The following is a 25,019-nucleotide window of genomic DNA, read 5'->3' as shown; positions in this document are numbered from 1 at the left end:
ATATATATATATATCATGCAGAGTATGCAAATTAGCAATTTGCACCGGCAGCCAATCAGAAACCTGTGTCCTGCTTCGGACTATACCATGACTGAAAAGTGTACTTGAGAGTTTTAGAGAGCAAAGTTATGAAAGGAATATGAAGGAAAAGAAATAAGTAGAAAAACTAAAACAGGACCTGCTGGAAAAGCAGCCACTCTCGCGGCGCCATGTTGAAGTCAAAAGAACAAAAAAAGTTACTATACATCCTCTTATTTCTTTGTCAATTCCTAAAGCCTTTACTGTTAAATGTAAACATACAGTAAAGTCTCGTTATATCGATATTCTCGGGAGTCCGAAAAAATATCGATATAACCGGGACTATCGATATATCCGACCCTGCGCGCATGTAATTTTCTCCTTGCGTTCATAGAAATAGTATCGTAATAAGCGGTACTATCGATATAACCGATATCGATATAACGAGACTTTACTGTATGTCCCTTTTTGGGTGTTTTACTACTCCATGGGAATCTTTGCAAAAGCAGGTGCTTTTATAAATAATTGTAGCAACCGTGCTATTCCCGCTAAAAGTGACTGTGTCCCACAGGATCAATACAGCTGGATGTCCTATGTGAGCATTGTGGCTATCCTAAGCTTTGTTGCCTTTTTTGAAATTGGCCTGGGCCCCATCCCGTGGTTCATTGTGGCAGAACTCTTCAGTTAGGGGCCCCGACCTGCTGCTATCGCCGTCGCTGGCTTTTCTAACTGGTCTGCCAATTTTATAATCGGCATGAGCTTTCCATATGTTAAGGTGAGGTTGTACAGTACCTTCTGTCAAGTAACTTTTATCCAGCATCCTACATGAAAAGCCTTGATCACTCGGGCACCTTGGGTATTTTTTCAAAAATAAACGGTATGTTTCTGTCCCTTCAGCAACTCTGTGGTCCCTATGTCTTCATCATCTTCACTGTTCTGCTGGTGGGCTTCTTCATCTTCACCTACTTTAAGGTGCCAGAAACCAAAGGACGTACCTTTGATGAGATTTCTGCGGGCTTTCGACAATCAACTGGTCACGGTGCTGATAAATACTCTGCCTCAGAAGAGTTCAGCACACTCAGGGGGGGTGATCCTGACCTTTGAAAGCTGTGTTGGAATTCCTTCATTTCACACATATTTGAATCCCAATTCACTTTTGTTGTCAGCAGCCGATTTTAGTCCATCCGCAAAGTGTCAAACAGGGTAGGTCACATGTCCTCTCCAGTTTTGGTGCTAAAAGGTAGAATAATCTGTGTTGCACTAATCACACAAAACGTGTCGTATGACAGTCCCATTCGATAAAAATAGCAGCCTTGAAAAGTAGTTCTTCTTTGGTCTTAGTTCGTGGGAATTAGACGCTCCCCATCTTACGAACTCGAGTTACGACAAAACAGTACATACGAACATTTTTGTGGATACTGTATATTAAAAATGTTTGGACGGAGATGCTGTAAATTACATTTTGTATTGCGCGCCCTTTCCCGGCCGAGCTCGTTTGCGATTGCCTGCGTATGTGCTTCACGCACACAGACACATTAGACGTTTCAAGGCTTGCATGTTCACGCGACGGACACCAAAGCTAACCAATCAGCGCCCGGCTATGCCTAAGTGTTGCCAACGAGTTCAAGTCCCGATCCGCCGAGCTTGTTTATCATTGGCTGTGTAGAGTATGTGAGCGGGGAGGAAATTCCTCTTCCCAGTTGAAGCTCCAGGAGGACGCGATGCATAAGTATTTCACCATTCAGTGTTTCACTTAAACATGTACATTCCATACAAAATATAGCACTGAAGCAAATTACAACCAAATTCACCTTACGAACGACTACTTGGGACGTATCTCGTTCGTAAGGTGAGGAGCGTCTGTACTTAGGCACGGTTTGGCAATTAAATGGTGATTTTCTCTCATTGTTTTGGTTCTTTGTTTTGAATGCCAGAAAATAAATCCTTGCCAGTTACGACACCACTTTCCTCTTAATAACTGAAAAAAAAACCATTCAATTAGGCCATTCCATGGCTGTGTCAGGCCACCCAGGTTGAGTGTTTATCTTAGTAGTGTGGCGGGCACTAGGACCAGGCATCTCACCCAGCAGGTGCAGAGGAGGGGGCGGTTCATGTTACATATATTACACTGCATTTGCTGTTTAGAGTTAGATCCACTTGTTAGCCGTTGGAATAAACACGTCTCCACATTTAGTCGTGTGTGCTCATTCCTCAACGGCTACACTGGTGACCCTGACGTGATCCTAGTGCCCGCCACAGTAGTAATGAATTTGCATGGGTTCCAAACAAACTGCATTGACAACAGAAGGCGAAACTAGTACAATTGGTTTGATCTTGTAGGGACCACAGTTAAAGTTAAACCCCACCCACTCTCATGTGTTTATTCTGCTGTTACAAAGTCCATAGAGATTAAAACATAAACACACAAATATTTATTTGGAGAAAAGAGGAAACCCACCCTTCTTATGTAATGCGTGTTGACCTACAATGGCACAGTTTAGTCTTTACAACTAACAACTAAAAACAAACAGCCGGAGTAACAGTCATTGAAAATAAAAAAGTTTTTCGTTCCCATATTTCTGGCTAAAATCCCAAAAATACAAAAGAAATGAAACACTGTACTACAAAAAAATGTTAAGTAAACTTTTTGTTCTTATTAGCAGCGTTCCAAAATGGTTTAGGAGTGGTTTTCAAAAATCATTTCATTGAAAATTAAATAAAACAAACATCATCAAACTATGATGACAGTTCATGGAGCGGTGACTGTGGAGATGCATCCAGCTGTTCAAACATGTCATCGATCACAAGCCACAAGCAGTTATCCAGCGGGAAGTCATTGTCCACAAGATTCACCAAAAAGTAGTTATCATGAATGTATTTGATGATCATCCGAGAAGGTGACTCGTCTTCGTACAGTTTGGCCCATTGCTCCATCCACAAGGCAAAGGCCTCATCCTGGCAGGAATAACCAGATATGTTTGTTCTCAGCGACAGGGACGCATCGGTGGAATTCACAAACACATGAGCCTGTTTCTTACCTTCCAGAACATAAAGCTGACCGGGTCCACAATGGTGGGCTGAACAATCTCCCTGCCGGGGAATATCCCCCATGTGACAGCATTAGGTTGCATGTCGGGAGCGTTGGTCAGATTATGGCCCTTGGTGCAAAATATACTGTATGTTTACGCATTGGCAGAGAAACCGGGAAATACTTGGCTTCCACTTGAAACTTACGTGCACGTTAACAATGTGGTAGTTGACACGGGGTTCATACTTTTTCAGCACTTCAAGGAGAGCCGACACATTTTCGCTGGAGGTGAAGAACTCCAGATAGGCCTGTTGGATAGAAATGACTGAGGCAAACGTGCTAATATGCCATATCAAAGCAACAGCGTGGTAATACTTTCTGAAAGACGTAGCCTCCGGGAGGGCCCCAGCCCACTATTGGGTCCGTGGAGGGTTTTCCGTTGATGTTGGGCTGAGAGTTAATAGTTAGCACGCCTCGTCTGTTTACTTTCTCCAGTTCATCCCTCAGTAGGTTGGTTTCCTGGGCCAGAGGCTCATCATTCCACGGCAAGCACATCACCTGACAAAGAGGAATGCTTAGCACTTGAGTTCTCAAGGCAGGCATTGGGCCTCTCGAGGAGGGGAGGGGTGGCTTAAAGGACAACCGACGTCACTTTTTTGTTAACTTGATGTCTTAACTGACATCAGAAAAACATTTTAAAGCATCTAAAATACCCAAAACATGCAGTATGATATTTTTATTCAAATGCAAAACACCAATAAAAATGACTTAAAAGTATCCAAAATCTGCAAAAAATTGAGCTGCGAATTGGGCATTTTTAGAAAGTCCCGCCCCCAGTTTGTGACATCACGCCAAGACGTCTTGCATTGCTGGAGAATCAAAACAATGGCTTCAGATTCGGAGAATATGCTTTCTTGTTACACATCCAGTTATGAATATGATTCAAATACTTCTGAAGAGGAAAGCATACATGTTTGCAATTGATTAAAGAACGTTTTCTGGGTCGTTTTAATGGCTCAAGACTGATGTGTGGTGTCACAGCTCCGTGTAAGGAATGAATCAGCCCGTTTCCACAGGCTAATAAATTCCTTCCATGGAGCTTTGGCGCCCTCTTCTGGCGGCTTTTGGGTGCAACATGAGGTTTTCAGACCAAACAAGTACAGCAAAATACATTGACATGATGCAAGGACTGCTACAATGTGTCTTTTTTTCGGTCAGGGGCTTTCCTTTAGTGACGTCACGTACGGACTCGTCACCAACTCAAAAACAAGACTTCCTGAATATTCAGTGCGAGTCTTAAAACGTAAAATATAGATATGCGGTGGAATCTTATTAAAATACGCTCAGTAGAAGTCATTTGAAGCCATTTTACAAATAATGAACAACTCGTCCGGAGACGTCGGTTGTCCTTTAAGAGTGGCCCACAACATTCTTGAAGCATGTTTTCTTCGACTATATAGATTTCTGGAATATGTGTTGCATAAGTGTGTTTAAATGTTTGTTCCACTCATTTAACAGACAAATGTAGAGGGCATTACTCTTTCTGCCCCCCCCTTTACTTGAGCTAAACACTCATTGACGTACAATAAAGGTACGAAAAGAGCGTCGAAAGGGATCCATCTACCTTGTGTCCATTTTGATTGGCCTGAGCTGTGATGTAGCACGTAAACACCTCGTAGACGCTCGCCTCATTCTTCAGCTCCTCTCCCCACATCTTTAGCAAATCTTCTTTGGATGACTTGCTCTTCAAATAGAACAGGTAGTAATCGTTCAACTCACCAAAAGCTGGAGATGAGGAGTTACCCCTAGAAAAACAAGAGCATGATCTTTCTTCTTTTTTAAGATAGTTTTTTTCTGACACATATAATTTATATAGCAATCAATAATACCTGTAGATCAAATTCATTTTATTCTTATACTTGAATATCCATCCATTTTCTAGACCGCTTTATCTTCATTAGGGTTGTTGGGGGTGCTGGAGCCTATCCCAGCGGGATTTGGGCACTAGGCGGGAGACACCCTGAATTGTTTGCCAGCCAATTGAGACAGAGACAAACAACCAGTCACTCTCACACCAACACCTAAGGACAAACTAGAGTGTTCAATCAGCCTGCGTTTTTGGAATGTGGGAGAAAAGTGGAGGACCCAGAGAAAACCCACGCAGGCCCGTGGAGAACATGCCAACTCCACACAGGGAGGCCGAACCGGGTCTTGAACTCACGACCTCTGCACTATGAAGCCCGGGTGCTAACCACTCGACTACCGGGCCGCCCTATGCTTGGATATACTGTATATAAAAAAATAATAAAAAAAAAAAGGGGAAATATGTTACCATCGGCCATTTGGGAACTCATCCCACTCCTGGGTTCTGTAGATGTAGCTCTTGGGCCTGGAAGCCCAGAAGATGGGTCGCACGTCCTCGACCTTTCGCTTGGGATGCGCACTCACCGCCCAAGGAAGAGGCCGTCTGACAGAGAAAACAGTCCACCTCAGAATTAGTTGGCGCCATAGTGAGGCAGTTTGCAAATCCTCACCTGCTTGCGTTAGAATGAAATATTTTGTTCACAATGTTTCTATGGTGGAAAAACAAATGCTATACGTCAAAAGTACTCTATGGATAAGTCCTCAAAGAGTGAACAAGTGTACTGGGATTGAATAAATAAAATGTAATTGGTTTTGGAGTGGCCTTTAATTGTGGGTGGCCTACAGCACCATCACAGCTTTAATCCTTTGGTGTGCTCAGAATCTTTGAGTTTTTATCTTTGAGTTCAACTAAATAAAAAATAAAAACAAAATGTGCCACATTGCTATTTTTGTTCAGAACACTTGACAGTCACAGGGTTGTCCCACCTTGGGTCCTCCACCCACAGGCCGAGCTGCCGCAGAACTTCCATCGTGGCGACTTCTCGATTTAGAGTGTAGAAATGCAAACCGGGTACTTTGCCACTTTGCAGTAACACTTTGCACATCTCCACCGCTAGTTGGATTCCGTAGTTCCGAATGGCTGCATCGTTGTCTTTGATGGGTTCAATGACTTCCATGATCTCCTCCGGCACCTCCAGTTTTGACAGCTTGACAAGCTGACGCAGAGACTGATAGCCCTGAAGACAAAAACAATTCAACTCCACGGTCACGTGACTGAACATTCAATATAAAATGACTTGCAGGTTAAAGCGGGAACAAACTTTTGATAAAATACGGGTGTTTTTGCTCACTTTTCTCACTCACCGCAGCATGATGCAAACTGAACAGCCCCAGTAGGACCAGTTTCGTGCCACCCTACTCCAATTATAGCCCCTTTACTGACAAAACTGACAATTTAGTGAGACGGTTGCACCTCCCCCAAAGAAGGTCTGTTGCATCATATTGCACTTCATAACCAAAATGTTCCATCTTAAATGATCACCGTCAGTATTTCAATTGTTACCTGAATGGGGAAAATCCCAGGAAGGATGGGACACATGACCCCAACTGCCCGACAGTCATCAAGAAATTTAAGGTACGTTTCTGCTCTGAAGAACAGCTGCGTGATTACAAAGTTGGCTCCGGCATCCACTTTCTCTTTCAGATGTCGCAGATCTTCCTCATAGCTTTCTGCCTCGGGGTGGCCAGTGGGATAACCTGCGGCACAAATATATTGTCATCAATAATCAGTGAGAATGAAACAAGTTCTATTGTTTATAACTCTTTTATTGGATGAGGCCATACCTGCAACACATATGTCAAAGTAGTCATCGAACTCTGATCGGACGTGTTTAACAAGATCGATGGCATAGTTGAAGCAACCTTCCTCTTCCTCCCAGTCTGCCCCCACTGGGTCTGTCGATATACACGTATGTGGACCGTCAAAGGGGTAAAAATGTATCGTTTGAGAGTCACAATCACATCACGAGTCCAAGATGGCGCCCGAGTAGGCAGCTGTCAGCAAGTGCTCCTATGAGCCTTGCTTTTTTTGTTGTTTTTGTGTTTTATTTTGTCACCTTGTGTTGTTGTGCATCGTGCGGAATGGATACGGATTGTTTTTCAGCATTTTTGGCCACGACATTCATCAAGGAGGAGACTGTGCTGAGCGGTTGCGCCTTTTCGGCAGTAATAATATGCCAGTGCTGTTTTTTGGAAGGAATGTCAGTGCCATTCGACTGTCATCGCTGTACACCAAAGGGGCGATTGTGCTTTTTTGTGCCTGTAATGGGCAACATCTTCACAGCCCCGCTTTGTTCAGTGGAAAGGTTGGTGCTGTCGGACATGCTGCGGCTGGATGAATGCATGGCTTGAGGAGCCCGCGATAAGAAGAAAGGAGCGTCAGCGCAGAGCGCCGATGCGTATGTAGAACTGTCGCGACTTGGAATTGAAGCGGATTTATGTGGGACAGGAGATATGAGACAATCTCTTTTCGTCAATGGATGCTACAGCTGCGTGTTTGATTTCACATTTAGCTTGTAGTCGACGCGCACATTCCACCATGATGTCCCTGATCCACTGGTGAAGAGATGCTTTGATCCTCTCCTCTTTCATCTGGAACTGCTTCGTGTAACAAAGAGGGTACAGAAAGTGCTTAAGAATGAATGACTTTGTGTTGTCATGTTATTTGTTATGTAGTTTTTCTTGTTCTTTTGACTTCAAGACGGCGCCGCGAGAGTGGCTGCCTTTCCAGCAGCTCCTGTATTTTGTTTTTCTACTTTGATTCCTTTCATAACTTTGCTGATGTGAAATGTACATTTCTCCACTGTGAGACTAATAAAGGCAAATCCAGTCCAATCACAAAAGAAATGAGTCAGTTACCTCCTCTTAGAGCCATGATGTTTTTCAGGCCCAGGTGCTTCGCTTTGGCCAGATAGGCAGTGATCTTGTCTTTGGTTTGGTTGCAGCAAGTTAGGTGGAGGATGCTCTCCAGGCCACAATAGTTGACTGCCGTGCTGGCAATCATCATGGACGATGTTTCCTTGTCAGAACCCGGATCGCCAGCGGGATGCCATGTTATGTCTATGAAGAGTGGCCCTCCGGATCCCATACGGTCAAATCTGAAGACGTAATGACATTTTTCAAGTCAATACTTCAAAATAAGATCGATTTTATATGTTATTTAAACTTTGTCAAGGGTATGTCAGAGATAGTGGGTGAGCCGAAAATGGCACATGGGCTGTAATTAAGTTCTGATTTAAGAAATTTTGGCTGGTGAAGACTGCACTTGAATATAAGCAACACGAGGAAAAATGTTTCATTGATGTTAATATTTAAAATGACATGCACGTTGTACAGACAAACTGCAATCTGAAGGGTTAAAATTATGTAGTCAATCGAACTGTCAGCTGAAAAGATGCAAAGAATCATTGAAATCATAGCATAATTCTCCAAAGTAAACAAAAAACTTTTCAACTGGTGTGTATTTCAATTGACCAGTGCATTTTCTCCATATGAAAAGAGCTATGCTGATATCAGACTTATGGCCAGAGGAACGAGAAGAGATGACTTGCTTTGTCCACCGTTTTTATTCCGCTGCCTAAGAAGCCTGTCATCTTTGATCATTTTTTCATCAATGGATGCTGCAGCTTTCAACATTTAGCTTGTAGCAGATGTACACATTTCACCATGACTTCCCTGATCAACTTTGATTCTCTCCTCTTTCATCTAGAACTGCGTCATGCAACAAAGAGGGTGCAAAAAGTGCTTAAAGGACAACCAACATCACTTTTTTGTTTCCTAACTGACATCAGAAAAACGTTTTATAGCATCTAAAATACCCAAAACACGCAGTATATTATTTAGTCAAATGCAAAACACCAATAAAAATGACTTAAAGTGTGCTGGAACTGCAAAATATTGAAACCGGAAGTGGCCAGTTTCAGAAGGTCCCGCCCCCTTGTTCGTGGTGTCACTCAAGACATCTTGCCTTGCTCGAGAATCAAAACAATGGATTCAGATTCGGAGAAGATGCTTTCTTGTTACTCATCCAATTATGAATATGATTCAAATAGTTCTGAAGAGGAAAGCATACATGTTTGCAATCGATTAAAGAATTTATTCCATGTCATTTTGAGGCAAATGGGGGGGGGGGGAGATGCCGCACCCAAAACAGGCAGAAGATGGCGACAAAGCTCCGTGTGGAAATTGGCTCAACATTTTTGTCACAACACACAAGAATTGGATTGGATTGGATTGGATTGGATATGCCTTTATTAGTCTCACAGTGGAGAAATTTACATTTCACAGCAGCAAAGTGATGAAAGGAATGAAAGTAGAAAAACAAAATACATGAGCTGCTGGAAAGGCACCATATTTATTTAAATTCACCATATTTATGTGTTTTCCTTCTAATTTCGGCATAAACACGAAGTTTTCAGACCAAACAAAGTACCGCAAAATGCATTGACGTGATATGAGGACTGCTACAGTGTGTCCTTTCTCGGTTAGTGCGTTTCTTCAGTGACGTGATGTGAGGACTCGTCACCAACTCAAAAACAAGACTTCCGGAATATTCAGCGTGAGTCTTAAAACGTAAAATATAGCTATGTGCGGTGGAATCTTTGCAAAATGCGCTCAGTCGAAGTCATTTGAAGCGATTTTACAAATTTGGACACAACTTGTCGGGAGGCGTCGGTTGTCCTTTAAGATTGAATGACTTCTGTGTCTTTTGTGGTGTGTGTCATTATTTTTTATTTAGTTTTTTGTTGTTGTTTTGACTTAAAGATGATATTGCGAGAGTAGCTGCCTTTACAGCAAGTCCTGTATTTAGTTTTTTCTACTTCTCCCTTTCCTTTCATCACTTTGCTGCTGTCAAATGTAAATTTCGCCACTGCGATACTAATAAAGGCTAATCCAACCCAATCAACTGACGTGTTGTCACCACTGCTTTGTAACATAGTTGTGATGTTGGGTAGCAGTAGGGGAAATGCGACACAGACAGTATGAATAAAAAACAAGGAACTGACGCATACCTCGATATGAGATTCACTGCACCTGGGGCCGTCCGAGGGGGAAAGAATTCCAGAGAGAACCAGTGGTCCCCAGACTCTATCCTCCTCCTCATCTTGTCCCGTAGTCTATCCGAACGATCTGTATCCAGCACTGGCGTGGAACATCGGGAGCTCTCCTTGGAGCTCTCTCCGCCACTGGTGCCCATTCCACTGGAGTCACTCTTGCATGACTGGCAGCAACCATCGCTTCGCTGAACTTGGTTCACCATGACAACCTATTGCTCTAAGGAAATAAAAACGTACAGCACAGAGTTCCTGTGGTATAGACACAGACCAGTCCAAGTTGTGAATGGTGCACAATGAATTTGCTGTACTTACAGTTTGTCATGTGACTGTTTTCAGTGGTGGTAAGTAAAGAGGTCTACATATTTACAACTGTACACAAGTAGGTACTACAGTAGGCAGGTACTACATCTCCATTCTCCTTGAGTATTTATTTTCTACTTTTTCTTTTTTTTTTTCTTTTCTTTTCACTTTCACTCACTCCACTCGAGAAAATATTTGGACATTCTCCTTCATTTTCTGTCAAAATCAGCTGGTTACTTTTATACACCTAAGCAGAAAAGAAGTTACCAATAATATGGCATAAAATGTAAACCGTGGTTGGGATTGCGAATGATTGAAATCTTACTCTTTTAATATGAAAAAAAAAATAGGAAAAAGCATCGACATGGAGAAACAAACACCAGGAATGCAGATGAGAAAACAATTCAGGAGAAAATGATATTCCCCAAGCACCGCCTTATTCAGGAAAATTATTTTGATGTCTATTTGAAAACTATCAGCTTACGTTCAAACATTTTCAATTAAATCTGACAAAATACAATAGAAGTGTATTTTTTCATGCGTTACCAATAGCTACAGCCCTCAAATGAGCACTGCAAGTTTGTAAGAGGGAAGACATTTGGATCGATGTAAATGTTGTTTTTTTTCATTTCAAGTTTCAATCATAACTTGGCAAGGATGATATTTGCCTTTATTTAAGGAAATTGGTTGAACTGTTTTTTCTACTCTTGTTTGCTTTTTAATGATGTTGTTTTACACAAGAATGTGTATTTCAACGAGTAAAGGGTGCAAGTGCTTTTCCCATTTCTGATTTTTTACATAAAGTCCAGAATCGTTTTTCGTACATATCGACTGTATGGAGTTCCGCGCACTGTTGCGATTTACGCACGAAACTCTAGTAGGAACGTAACTTCGTCGTAACGCGGATACCTCTCCAGTATTTAACATATTACCTGCTAGCGTCTTGCGAATCTCAAGCAATAACAAAGGAAATAAAAAGCGCACCTTGCTTTGCAGCTTAACGAACGGGGACACATTGTTTTTGTTGCGCTAGTCATTCTGGCAGCAGTCTTAGCTTATTAACAGTAACCAAAATAGTAACTTTTCGTAGCGATTGAAAGAACTCACGAGAGACAAATGATGCACAACCGTGTCAATCATTGGTTTGGGAACTCGACATTTTATTCTGCGCATGCGCTTAAATAGGCTTCACAATTTCCGGGTATCACATGATCAGCTCAATTCGCAGGTGATATTGTAGCGTCACCGGTGCACACCGCAGCTTTAATGTCTTTCAATTCCTTGATCTCCTTGATGTGCGTCTCACCCTGATGCATATCACACGCTTGAAAATGGTATAAAAGCAGCTGTCGTGGGACAGAGAGTATCAGACTCATCTCGGACTCACAGACTCAAAGAGACTAGCAAAGACCCGCACAGGCACGCCCGGACGTCACGGCACGACTTGCTCGACTCCACGCCACGATCAAGCTCTGCGCGTCACCTGCCTGGGAGATCTGACAACTAACCTACTTACAAATAAAGAGAACCATCAAACTCTTTATTGGCGAGCCAGCCAGGAGGATTTTTTTCCTCCTCCTCAGCCCAATCAACTCTCCAAATGGAAAGAACCAGATTTCCCAGTCGCCCGTGAAGCCGGCATCTTCACAGCAAGACCCCTCGAGTCGAGCTCCCGATGGGCCGCCACCACCCGTGGGCGCCCCGACCCCACCGTGAAACCTGCCGCACCCTGATGGCCAACACCGTCCAATTCGCCTGGCGACTCTGCAACTAGCTGCATCGTTTATGTCCACAATCGGACATCGTATATGTCCACGATCAGACATCGTCGGACATCGCTTATGCCCACGATCGGACTTCGGGAAGACGCTTCATGGCCGACACGGCCGCCGACGTCAGCGTGCTTCCTCAGCGTCCTGCAGAGCGCCATGGCAGCGCGATCAACGCCACCATCGCCGATGACCGGCCTGTCCGTGCCCGGCAGCATGACCAACCCCACGCTCCTTCGTCCTCACACTCCCTCATCGATTCCCCGACTGGACAGACCCCAGGTGAAGACTCCGCGGTGAGAAGACCTTCCGGAATCGACTCGACGGCCGCGAGGAAAGTTTCCATTGATCGACTCCAACTGGCAGTCGTAGAGCACACGTTGCGCGTGCTCCCGTACAACGACTTCAGGCACCACCGAAACTTCCTCGGCAACCTCCCCACCGACGCCTGCCATGCCCGGTGATCGAGCGTCATCGTGCCTGGCCTCGTCATCGTGCCTGGCCTCTCCGTGTCGCTGTTATTTGTTTTTCCTTCATCGTTTTCACCGACTTCGGATCCAGGAGGGGAGCCCTGTGGCGTCACCGGTGCGCGCCGCAGCTTTAATGTCTTTCAATTCCTTGATCTCCTTGATGTGCATCTCACCCTGACGCATATCACACGCTTGAAAATGGTATAAAAGCAGCTGTCGTGGGACAGAGAGTATCAAACTCATCTCGGACTCACAGACTCAAAGAGACTTGCAAAGACCCGCACAGGCACGACTTGCTCGACTCCACGCCACGATCAAGCTCTGCGCGTCACCTGTGATCTGTGAGATCTGTGTGATCTGTGAGATCTGACAACGAACCTACTTACAAATAAAGAGAACCATCAAACTCTTTAATATCAATCATGAAATTTCCTCAATCGTGTCTTTGCCTCACACACACATTGACACACGCACACTCAACACTCCCACTCAGACATGTTCACAATTTCATGCAGCAAACAAAGAAAAACACGAAAAACATTGAAACAAGAAATACATTGTTGTAAATATTAAAACATTCTACATATTTGCAACACTCTGCTCAATCATGAAATTTCCCCAATCGTGTCTTTGCCACACACACACGCATTTACACACGCACACTCAACACTTTGAATCACAAGCAAGCGTTCCAACACCAAAGGGCGCCCATCCATTACTCTTAAATGTACATGTAGCGTAACAGGTGCGCACCGGCTTTGATGTCTTTCAAACCCTTTGATCTCTTTGATGTGCGTCTCAGCCTGACATCTCCCACGCTTGAATATAGCATAAAAGCGCAGCCGTCGCGGGACAGAAGATCAGATTCATCTCGGACTCGGACCAAGACAGACACGCAGACTCGCAGAGACCCGCTCAGCATCGGACAGAGTTTCACAGTACGACTTGCTCGACTCCACGCCACGATCAAGCTCTGGGATACATCTGCGTGTCACTTCCCTGGGAGATCTAACAACTACCATTCCACAAATAAAGAGCAACTTCAAACTCCTTAAATACCCAATGGACATTCGTTTTAGTCACATGGCTGGGCACATTAAAGAGTGCACCATTAACGTAGTCAAAAAGACACACAATTAAAGTTTCCTTGAATGTGTTAGCAGCTCCCGATGGAGCAGACCTAGCAACGTGATACTGACTGGCTGTGGCTTCGTTCGTAATAACGCCCCAAAACATAGGCTACAACAGCTACAGACTAAGTCAGGCATTTTATAAAACCAAAAGTTAGATTGAGGTAGTTGGTTCTCACATTGTTTTTCCAGTCACCCTGCTTTGTGTTGCCGGTGTTCCAGAATTCCCACGATAATAGTGGGAGGGCAAAATAGGCGACGGCGGGGAAACTCTGACGAATTCCAATCAATGACAGACAATGTCCGTTAGGTGACGCTGTAGGCTTGAGGACAACCTGCCACATTCAAGTTCTCCTTGTAAGGTCGGAGAGTACATACTGTACAGTCAAACGTGTCGATGAGGTCAAGTTACCATAAATTAATCTGCACCAATGTTATATTATTAACATTTCGTGACTAGAATAGAATCAAACGCCTTTTTCGTCTCACTATACATAGGTACTCCGTCTCTGGTGTTAACTTGCATGGAAGGTCTAAAAATTAAAAAGTATTAGTCCTCTTTTTATAGAAGCACTGTGGCTAGAAGGAAACATAATTTCAATACAATTATTGTTTTTTTAGACTTGATGACTACAAGGCTTGTTGAGTGTGCGTGTGTCAATGTGTGTGTGAGGCAAAGACACGATTGAGGAAATTTCATGATTGATATCACCTGCGAAACGAGCTGATCATGTGATACCCGGAAATTGTGAAGCCTCTTTAAGCGCATGCGCAGAATAAAACATTTGTCGAGTTCCCAGACCAATGATTGACACTGCTGTGCATCATTTCTCTCATGAGTACTTTCAATCGCTACATAAAGTTACCATTTTGGTTACTGTTAAAACGCTAAGACTGCTACCAGAATGACTAGCGCAACAAGGCTATAGCCCTAAATTAAACACTGTAGATTCAAGCGCTAACTATAGGAAATGCTAGTGTGACAAAACAAACAGTCAGAAATAGAAACTTATTATCAGAGATTACAAACTAAACTCACCCACAAAATCTATCAGGAAGTGTGTGAATTTACTAAATCCGACTACTAAATATGAGGCACCACAGCAAAACCAAAGAAAGACAAAAGGATAAATTTCAAAAATTACTTTTACTGAAACAATCTCAACTACTGGTAAACATGCGAAAAATTAGGAATGAACACATTTCAAGGGAGAATTTCTCAGTGACTCCTAAAACTATACCTACAATAGATTATATCACAGCTACTGAATCGGCTATTAAAAATAACAAACTTTCATATGCAGAGGCAGATGATCTGCGCATTAAAATATCAGCCCTTCTCAGTAATGCCAAACTTCCTCCGTCCAACATAACATTAGAAGAGAGAAAGGCGTTAACGACTCTACAAAAAGACAAAAATATTACTATTTTACCAGCAGACAAGGGCAGATGCACAGTGCTTCTCAACACATTGGATTATGAAGACAAAATAAATAGGTTAATCAGTGATTCTAACACTTATGAGCAACTAAAAAGGGACCCTTCCAATAGATACAAGAAAGAAATGATAGCCTGTCTCCAAAAGTAAGAGAAAGGAAAACATATAGACAAACAGGTGTATTTTAGATTATACCCGGGAGAGGCCACACCATGTATCTATGGCCTGCCAAAAATACATAAAGAAGGGTTCCCCCTCAGACCCATTGTTTGTAGCATTGACTCCTCTACATACAATGTAGCCAAATATTTAAAAACTATTTTAGCTCCGTTGGTTGGTAACACAGAATATCACGTAGAGAACACCACAGGGTTTGTAGAGAGGATCAAAGACCTCATATTAGAACCTGAGGAAACTTTGGCATCATACGATGTGACTTCTCTCTTTACATCTGTCCCAACCCCAGCAGCAGTCTCAGTGGTGAGGACGAGACTGCTGGCGGATGTTTCTCTGCATGAAAGAACCAAACTTAAACCGGATCACATCTGCCAATTATTGGAAATCAGCCTTAATACTACGTATTTTCAATTTCGGGAGAAATTTTATAAACAAATTCATGGTTGTGCTATGGGCTCACCAGTTTCACCCATAGTGGCTAATCTTTACATGGAAGAGATGGAGAAACAGGCCCTCACAATCTTCCCGGGGACAAAACCTAGATACTGGTTTAGATATGTGGATGATACTTTTGTCATAATTAAAAAACAAGAAATTCAATCTTTCACAGATCACCTCAACTCTGTAGACATCAACATTAAATTTACTCGTGAGGACATTAAAGAGAACCAACTCGCCTTCTTGGATTGTAAAGTAATTATAAAAGAGGACAGAGCGCGAAAAACAGAAGTCTTTAAGAAGGCTACACACACTGACCAATACTTACTTTTTGACTCTAACCACCCTTTACAACACAAACTAGGAGTTATCAGAACCCTCCAGCATAGAGTTAAATTAATACCAACTAGCATTGAAGGTAGAGAAAAGGAGTCTAAACATATCAGGAGCGCTAACTGTGGGTACCCTCAGTGGTCATTTAACAAATGTCAGAAAGAAAGAAAAGGGAATGAAACCAATAATTCTCAAGATACAAAAAGGAAAGCAGTAGCAGTACCTTACATTGCAGGAGTTTCTGAAAAATTACAAAGAGTCCTTTGGCAACATAAAATTCCAACTTATTTCAAACCGATAAACACGTTAAGGCAAAAATTAGTGCATCTAAAAGATAGGGTACCAAATGAAAAACAAAATAATGTAGTTTATTCCATACATTGTAAGAATGAAAATTGTAAAGAGCAGTACATTGGGGAGACTCAACAAATTCTCAAAAAAAAAGACTTTATCAACATCGCAGGGATAATACAACTGGGCCTCAATCGGCAGTACATTTGCACCTAAAAGCTAGCAACCACTCATTTGACGACAATGAGGTTAAAATGTTAGCGAAAGAACATAGATGGTTTGAAAGGGGGGTAAAAGAAACGATTCTGATAAAACAACAAAATCCTCTTTAAACCGGTCCGGTGGGGTGAGGTTCAATTTGGATCGTTCATATAATAGCCTGCTTAGGCAAAACAGGTTAGGCAACATTCGTTATGCTGATGAGGTGATACCGGTGGGAGTGGGGGAAATAGGCCAGTCATTAGTCAGGAATGTAGGAACAATCAGTGGGGCCACAGGGAGGGGTCCTCTGCTACCCCCAACCTGAGAGTAGTTACCTATCATAGCTGTGTCTGGCGCCGCCATGCCTGGACATTAGGGATATATAAATAGGGCCGATACGACCAGTCAGACTTTAGTTCGCTGACGAAGCCTCTTGGATAGGAGGCGAAACGTCCGAAACCCTCAAAATTGTACAGATGACGGCTGAAGAAACCTTCTCATCGATATTCATTTTATTAATATTATGTTATCACAATTGTTTCATGTCGCATTTATGTATTTAACTTATTTGGGCACGTTTCGTCCTCCAAATAATTGAAGTTCCACCACAATAGCACATGCCGATTGCCAACATGTCCTGAAAGCCGGGGCGGTTTCGAAGATGTAAGTCACGTGATACCTCATGACTGTTTAGGACCCTTGGAAAAGTAGATACGAATTCTTTTACTGTTTTGCTTGATACAGCATGTTGAATAAAGGTTCTTACTGACATAAAAATGTATATTTGTTCATGCATAAGTTTAATTCTTTGTTTATATGGTCATACACCCAGCGAGGCCTTTGAAACACACGTTCTTGCTAATATTTTCAGCGAGGCCTTTGAAACACACATTCTTGTTAATATTTTCAGTATTTTCGTCCAGGCATTGAATGCGCCATGACTCAACAGCGAAGATGGCGTGCTTTGGTAACTGTATTGGCTTCAGGCTATGTGGTGAAGAAGAGACTCGTACGCCAGAAGAATTGGTAGGATGTTGCAATTGCTAAATCGGTGGAGCTGTATGTTAGAATTTTTATGTTCGACTTGTACCCTTTGAAATGAGCCCAAAACTGCCGTGGAATTCCTTGTTTGCTGCAGCTTTGTGCTTCGCCAGTGTCTTGTTACCTTCCAGTTATTATAATAGTTATTATAATAAGACTCAGTGAATGTAGTAATTTGGTTGCACGCCAAGTCCAATCCTTTTTCATAATTTCTGTTCACCTTTAGACTTATCACGGTTCAAAGAACATGCCCACTCTGCAGCATTATTGGAAGGATGCCGAAAATGCAGGCAGCCACATTGATGATTTTGTGTTCATGCTTATCTTAAACGAATAGTTGCTTTACTCACTCAACTTGTCGAACGTTTATTTCTGATGTTCATTCAGACTATTCTTGGAGAAATTCGAGATGAAGAAAATGAGATTCTGCCGAGGAAGGACTATGAGGTAAATAACAATGAAAGCAGCGAGTTCAAGGTACTGTTTGTGTTTATATGTCATCATCTGTTTGAGCGCATACCCTTTTTATTGAATAGAGCCTGGATTATGACCGATGTGTCAGTGAACCCTATTTGGAGATTTTGGAGGGGATGGACAACAGGGTAAGCGAGGTTTTGTTTATTGGTGAAAACAGCGTAGTAATGTGTGTTGGAGTTCATATGTTCAGTTTTCGAATGCTCTTTTCATTTCCACTGGAGAAATAATAACATGCTGTCTGAGTAAAAACTTATCCAGATTGAAGGGTTGCAGTCTCCCACCAGATGACAGAGTAGCTTACAATTGTTTTTATCTCAAGTAGACTTCATTATTGTGATATTGTTCCAACTGGTCTCCCTCAAGAGCATCATGCTGAATGTTTAGTTCAGGTTCTTAACCGAACAATGAGATAAAAACATATTGCTTCAGTCCGGAAGGCCTTAAACTGGCTTCCAATCACTTTTAAAATTGATTTTAAAATACTGCTACTGGTCTATAAATCGCTGCATTTTGGGGATGTTGAAGAAATTTTGATTGAAGTAAAGCCAGGAAGGTTCTGAGGTTTGTCGACTCGGGTCGAGCATCGAATAAGCTAAAATCTGTTATTTTTCCCCCCATTCCTCTAATGAAACTATTTTACTTAACTCAGTTATTGCCAGACGTGTAAAGTTGTGTCCACCCCAGTGCTAGGGTTTTTGTCATTGTCACTCGAATTCCAGGACCCACAGAATATTGAGTTTTAGGACTACATAAACATTCAATGCAGCGTAAGAAACTCTAGAATCTCTTTTTTTCGCCAGAAAAAAAGAGTTAATTCCTAAATTATATGGGTCTGGAGTTATATAAGTTTGAAATGAGGGCAGGCGGCTGTCCAAAATACAATGCAATACATACATAATGGTTTATATAATAATAATAATAATAATAATAATAATAATAATAATAATAATAATAATAATAATACATTTTATTTCAAGCGCCTTTCAAAACACCCAAGGACACTTTACAATAAAAACAAAACAAAGCACATAACAATAAAACCATAAGTAAAATGATACATGTAATGATACAAAATAGCAGATAGAGCTAGACATTGAAAGCAATTTTAAACAAGTGGGTTTTGAGGTGAGCCTTGAAAATAGGGAGGGAGTCAATATTACGGACGTTGGGTGGAAGAGAATTCCAGAGTTTGGGAGCAGAGCGGCTGAAAGCTCTGCATCCCATCGTGGTGAGAGGGGCAGAGGGCACATAGAGGTGAAGGGACGATGAGGATCTGAGGGACCGAGAGGGAACAGAGATTTGAATAGCGCTTTAACAACAGCTGAAGCTGGAACAAACTGCTAACGTGGAAAAAAAGGAAATGCTGCCCAATTGTGGAAGGGAAAAACATTGCCATAGGTCTTGCCAGCGCTGTAAGAAAAACCAAAACCCAAACAAATTTAGGAATGACGCTCTCATATTTTCAATTCCTGAATAAATTTGTGAATGGCAGTGAATGAGTTAATTTCTGGTTTGCTTTTGCAAACTACTTGTTCGTTTTCTACTTTGCTTTAATCACCTTAAATTCTTCTCCCTTTTGAATGTCTTCATTTCTTTTTCCTTTAAATGTTATATTTTGCATTTCAACAATGTTTTGTAACTATTGTGATGTCACGAGAGGCAAGGTCCTGGAGGGCAAATACATTCCCCAAAGATGGCTTCACCCAGAGAGAATTTTGGCCCCATGTGGTAGAAGGCAGCAATCCAAACCCCACACCTGTGGCTGATTACGGCTTGATTGGCAAGCAAGGCTCTTAAGGCAGAGAGCCTCTGAGTGTGGAGGCCGGGAGAGACAAGCTCTGTTGCTGTGCTCTGGAGAAACCGATTGCTGCGTGGAACTCATTGACAGTTGGGACCATACGACAGGACACTGGATTCTGACCCTTGCTAAAGGTGGCTAGGCTACATGAGGAGGCCATCAAGAGGCGTGAGGCCTAGAAACTCATGGAAAAGAACTCTGTCCTCAGTTTCACCTCAGAAGAGACTTTATTATGATTTAAGTATTGGAAGAGACGCTCTTGCCTTTGTTGCTTGTGAATTCCCCCTGAAAGCCTTTATTAAAACCTTTGTTTGCATTCAAACCTGTCGCCCATTGCACTCCTTGTCCTGTCCCGCTGAGAGGTAGCCTCTCACGACATCACACTATGTTGAGGTACCTTCTGTCTGAAATGCTCAATATAAATAAAGCCGCCTTGCCTTTTCTCTTTCAATTACAGTACTTTCTTTCCATTTCAACAGAAAGCTAAAAAATATGAAGCACTGCGATGGGTGATGGTGTTTGCGATTGGAGCATCTGTTGGATTGGTATGTACAATACTTCTGGTGTTTCCATCTCTTGTTTGCCTTTCCAAATACACCTGATTTCTCACATGTTTTCCCTTTTTTCTTTTAGCTGGGTCTGTATGTGGATTACTTTGTACGCTTCTTCACCAAACTCAAGTTTTCTATGGTTGGTTATTGTATCCTTGAGAAAGCCCTCCATGGCATTGCAACACTCACTGAGCTTCTGAAGATTTTCAGAAGCGTTTTGATCACATTATTGGAATGTATCATGTGATACCTATTTGTTACATTTGTGATTTGTGTATCAATTTTTTTTTATGTGTAATTTGCCTAAATTTTATGGTTTTCCCATGCTCAAGTCATCATCACAAATTGCATCACTAATGTTCATTCTCTCAGCCAGGACTGGCGTTAAAAGTAGTGCATAATACACATCCTGCAACTTGCTTTTGAGACGTACTTCTACCTGAGTTTGAAGCATTCAGCTGTAGAGGAGTGCAGTGAGAAAGGCTGCCTCCCGCTGTCTCTGCTGGAGCTCCTGGCTTTCAACATGACCTTCATCTTCATTGCCAGTGTCCTCGTGCTCATTGAGGTGAGAATGCATACTCGAGCAACAGAGATACTTTTGCTGAATGTTAACGTTTTGAACTGCGGTTTTATTGGCAAACATTGTACATTTTTTAACTGGATGTAAAAATAGACACTGATTTACAGCCACTCAAAGGAAAAAAAAATATAGGTCAAATTTTACCTCCACAACCTAATATCTAAAATGACAATTTAAATAGTAATTGAATATTTCTGTTGTTTTCCAGCCCTTAGCTGCAGGCTCGGGTATTCCTGAAATCAAAAGTTATTTGAACGGTGTGAAGATCCCTGGGATCGTCCGGCTACAAACATTTCTCTGCAAAGCTCTTGGGGTTCTGTTTAGTGTCGCTGGAGGTAAAGTAAGAGAGTTCAAAAGTTTGCTGCTTTTTATTGGTTTTACATGTGTAAAACATGTTAGCTTTGGTAAACTGAAGTAAAATGCAACTTTTTAAGAAATTATGTACTGTATACTTTGTGTTGGGTCATTCTGTCTAGACCAGTCATGGGCAAACTACGGCCCGCGGGCCACATACGGCCCGTTAGGCTTTTTAATCCGGCCCGCCGAACTTGCCCAAATTATAGTACAGTGTCTAAAACTCATGACAAAAAGTTAGCGAACAACAGGGCAGATAACTGAAACGTTGCCTGTCCCATTTTTCACAACTTGAAGCACAAAGAGACAACTAATCACATTAAAAAAACATTGTAACAAAGTATAAAGTTTTTTTTTTAAATCAAGAATGCACCTACTACAAATGCTACCTTGCTTAATTTACGGTAAATGTGCATGGCTGTACATTTTGCTGCAGTAGTCGATTGTCATTGCGGTGCACAATGCAACGTTTGCATTGCTTCCTGCGAGCCACTAAGCCCCTTTCATAAGTCTCACGTACACTTTACAGTCACGGTTTAATGTAAATTTACGTTTTTTAGCGTCACATATGTTGTTAGCTTCTTTTGAATCTTTCTTCTGGTCTGAGGTTCTGTGCATCTATTTTGGAAAATGACATGCAATTGCACGACTTTATAACGCTTGCGAAAGTCCGGAAGAAAGAAGCAGGCTTCTGATTGGCTGCCGTGCCGAGAATGCAAATTTCAACTGCAGGTAGTCTATGTGTGTGCTCGGCGACGGTACACGTGTTTTGTTTGCGCGTGTAGGCGAGGGCGTCAGTGAGGAGTTTGTTGAGCGCGCGGTCAGGACAAACCATCTATGATTTGGCGGAATTTAACACAAGTAGGTATTATTGAGCTTGAATATTTCGTTGTGTAATAATATGTTTTGAATTTTGAAAGTGATTCCATTTTTCAATAAATGTTGATTTCTTTAACTTTGCCCCTTCGATGGAAACTTATTAAAAACAGACGCAATCTTGATAAATCACAGTGCATGTTATTTTAATCTATTTCCATTTCCTCCTCCAAGTATCTGCGAAATAGTATGTAAACGCCATATTCCTTGAGACAAATTTATTAACTGATCAGGGATATTTTTCACATTTGAAAGACAGTTAATAAATTGGGTTGTAGTGTTCTTACTGTGCTATGAGGTTTGTACATACTACATTTAAAGGCACCGGCACCATTTTTTGTTTTTGTTTCCCACTGACATCAGAAAAACGTTTTATAGCATCTAAAATACCCAAATCAGGCAGGCTGATATTTTTAGTTAAATGAAAAACACAAATAAAAATGACTTCAAATGAATCCGGAAATGGTCAGTTTCAGAAGGTCCCACCCCCCCTGTTCGTGACATCACGCCAAGACGTCTTGCCTTTGATCGAGAATCAAAACAATGGCTTCAGATTTGGAGAAGATGTTTTCTTGTTACTCATCCAGTTATGAATATGATTCAAATAGTTCTAAAGAGGAAAGCATAAATGTTTGCAATTGATTCAAGGAGTCCTCCCATATCAATTCGAGCCGTCAATGACAGCAATGTAGCACCCAGAAAATGCAGAAGATTGCGCCCAAGCTCCGTTGGAAATGGGCTGATTTGTCAGCTGGGAATTTATGTCAGCAAATATCAAATAGTTGTCTTGGTGCAACACACAACGATTCACCATCGCGTTATTTATGTGTTTTCTTTGTAATTTCACCATCAACACGGATCAACACGAAGTTTTCAGACCAAACAAAGTACCCAAAATGCATTGTATGTCGCTTTCTCAGTCAGGGGCGGTCCAAACGTGACGTCACATGGGGATCGTCATCAACTCGAAAACAAGACTTCATGAATATTCAGCGCAAGTCTTAAAACGTAAACTATAGCTATATGCTGTGGAATCTTTGTAAAATACGCTCAGTCGAAGTCATTTGAAGTGATTTTATAAATTATGGACATAACTTGTTCAGAGTATTTCCGGCCCAAACACTCCCTCCAAATGCTCCTGGCCCGGCCCCTCTGTCAAATTTTATAACCCAATGTGGTCCGCGAGTCAAAAAGTTTGCCCACCCCTGGTCTAGACTCTAGAGCATACATGGGCAAACTACGGCCCGCGGGCCACATACGGCCCGTTAGGCTTTTTAATCCGGCCCGCCGAATTTGCCCAAATTATAGTACAAACAGTGTCTAAAACTCATGACAAAAAGCTAGCGAACAACAGGGCAGATAACTGAAAAGTTGCCTGCCCTACTTTTCACAACTTGAAGCACAATGAGACAACTAATCACATTAAAAAACATTGTCACAAAGTATAAAGTTTTTTTTTAAATCAAGAATATACCTACTACAAATGCTACCTTGCTTAATTTACGGCAAATGCGAATGGCTGTAGAGTTTGCTGCAGTAGTCGATTGTCATTGTGGTGCACAATGCAACGTCTGCATTGCTTCCTACGAGCCACTAAGCCCCTTTCATAAGTCTCACGTACACTTTACAGTCACGGTTTAGTGTAAATTTACGTTTTGTAGCGTCACATATGTTGTTAGCTGATTTGAATCTTTCTTCTAGGCTGAGGTTCTGTGCATCTATTTTGGAAAATGACATGCAATTGCACGACTTTATAACGCTTGCGAAAGTTCGGAAGAAAGAAGCAGGCTTCTGATTGGCTGCCGTGCCGAGTATGCAAATTTCAACTGCAGGTAGTCTATGTTCGTGTGCTCGGCGACGGTACACGTGTATTGTTTGCGCGTGAAGGCGAGAGCGTCAGTGAGTAGTTTGTTGAGCGCGCGGTCAGGACAAACCATCTATGATTTGGCGGAATTTAACACAAGTAGGTATTATTGAGCTTGAATATTTCATTGTGTAATAATATGTTTTGAATGTTGAAAGTGATTCCATCTTTCAATAAATGTTGATTTCTTTAACTTCGCCCCTTCGATGGAAACTTATTAAAATAAATCACAGTGCATATGTTATTTTATTCTATTTCCATTTCCTCCTCCAAGTATCTGCGAAATAGTATATAAATGCCATATTCCTTGAGACAAATTTATTAACTGATCAGGGATATTTTTCACATTTGAAAGACAGTTAGTAAATTGGGTTGTAGTGTTCTTACTGTGCTATGAGATTTGTACATACTACATTTAAAGGACAACCGGCACCATTTTTTGTTTTTGTTTCCCACTGACATCAGAAAAACGTTTTATAGCATCTAAAATACCCAAATCAGGCAGGCTGATATTTTTAGTTAAATGAAAAACACCAATAAAAATGACTTCAAAATGAATCCGGAAATGGTCAGTTTCAGAAGGTCCCACCCCTCTGTTCGTGACGTCACGCCAAGACGTCTTGCCTTGCTCGAGAATCAAAACAATGGCTTCAGATTCAGAGAAGATGTTTTCTTGTTACTCATCCAGTTATGAATATGATTCAAATAGTTCTGAAGAGGAAAGCATAAATGTTTGCAATTGATTCAAGGAGTCCTCCCATATCAATTCAAGCCGTCAATGACAGCAATGTAGCACCCAGAAAAAAACAGAAGATTGCGCGCAAGCTCCGTTGGTAATGGGCTGATTTGTCGATTCACCATGGCGTTATTTATGTGTTTTCCTTCTAATTTCGCCATCAACACGG

General features: G+C 41.8%; 2 protein-coding genes across 3 annotated transcripts in view; one reads left to right on the top strand and one right to left on the bottom strand.

Moving 5' to 3' along the window:
* Positions 1–2,435: 2,435 nt before the first annotated feature.
* On the bottom strand, positions 2,436–14,000 carry mthfr (methylenetetrahydrofolate reductase (NAD(P)H)). The gene is made up of 12 exons (XM_089003594.1): positions 13,875–14,000; positions 9,982–10,243; positions 7,829–8,067; positions 6,755–6,865; positions 6,474–6,667; positions 5,897–6,147; positions 5,379–5,513; positions 4,671–4,851; positions 3,422–3,604; positions 3,253–3,354; positions 3,057–3,176; positions 2,436–2,973 (listed from the first exon to the last, which is right to left on the bottom strand). The coding sequence occupies exons 2-12, from the start codon at positions 10,227–10,229 to the stop codon at positions 2,755–2,757; spliced, it is 1,983 nt and encodes a 660-aa protein (XP_088859720.1). The 5' UTR covers positions 10,230–10,243; positions 13,875–14,000; the 3' UTR covers positions 2,436–2,754.
* A 3,469-nt stretch (positions 14,001–17,469) lies between these two features.
* Positions 17,470–25,019, top strand: part of clcn6 (Cl-/H+ antiporter 6) — a 33,941-nt gene continuing 26,391 nt past the window's right edge. For both annotated transcript variants that reach the window (XM_089003562.1, XM_089003568.1), the window contains exons 1-7: positions 17,470–17,599; positions 18,002–18,061; positions 18,151–18,216; positions 20,369–20,434; positions 20,523–20,589; positions 20,899–21,005; positions 21,229–21,355. In XM_089003562.1, coding sequence (XP_088859688.1) covers positions 17,504–17,599; positions 18,002–18,061; positions 18,151–18,216; positions 20,369–20,434; positions 20,523–20,589; positions 20,899–21,005; positions 21,229–21,355 — 589 coding nt within the window. In that variant the 5' untranslated portion in view covers positions 17,470–17,503. The remainder of the gene's footprint in view (positions 17,600–18,001; positions 18,062–18,150; positions 18,217–20,368; positions 20,435–20,522; positions 20,590–20,898; positions 21,006–21,228; positions 21,356–25,019) is intronic.

Source organism: Hippocampus bargibanti, linkage group LG01, assembly GCF_051943395.1.
Source record: "Hippocampus bargibanti isolate YZ-2025 linkage group LG01, ASM5194339v1, whole genome shotgun sequence".
Lineage (NCBI taxonomy): Eukaryota > Metazoa > Chordata > Actinopteri > Syngnathiformes > Syngnathidae > Hippocampus > Hippocampus bargibanti.
This window is presented reverse-complemented; position numbering and strand designations above follow the sequence as displayed.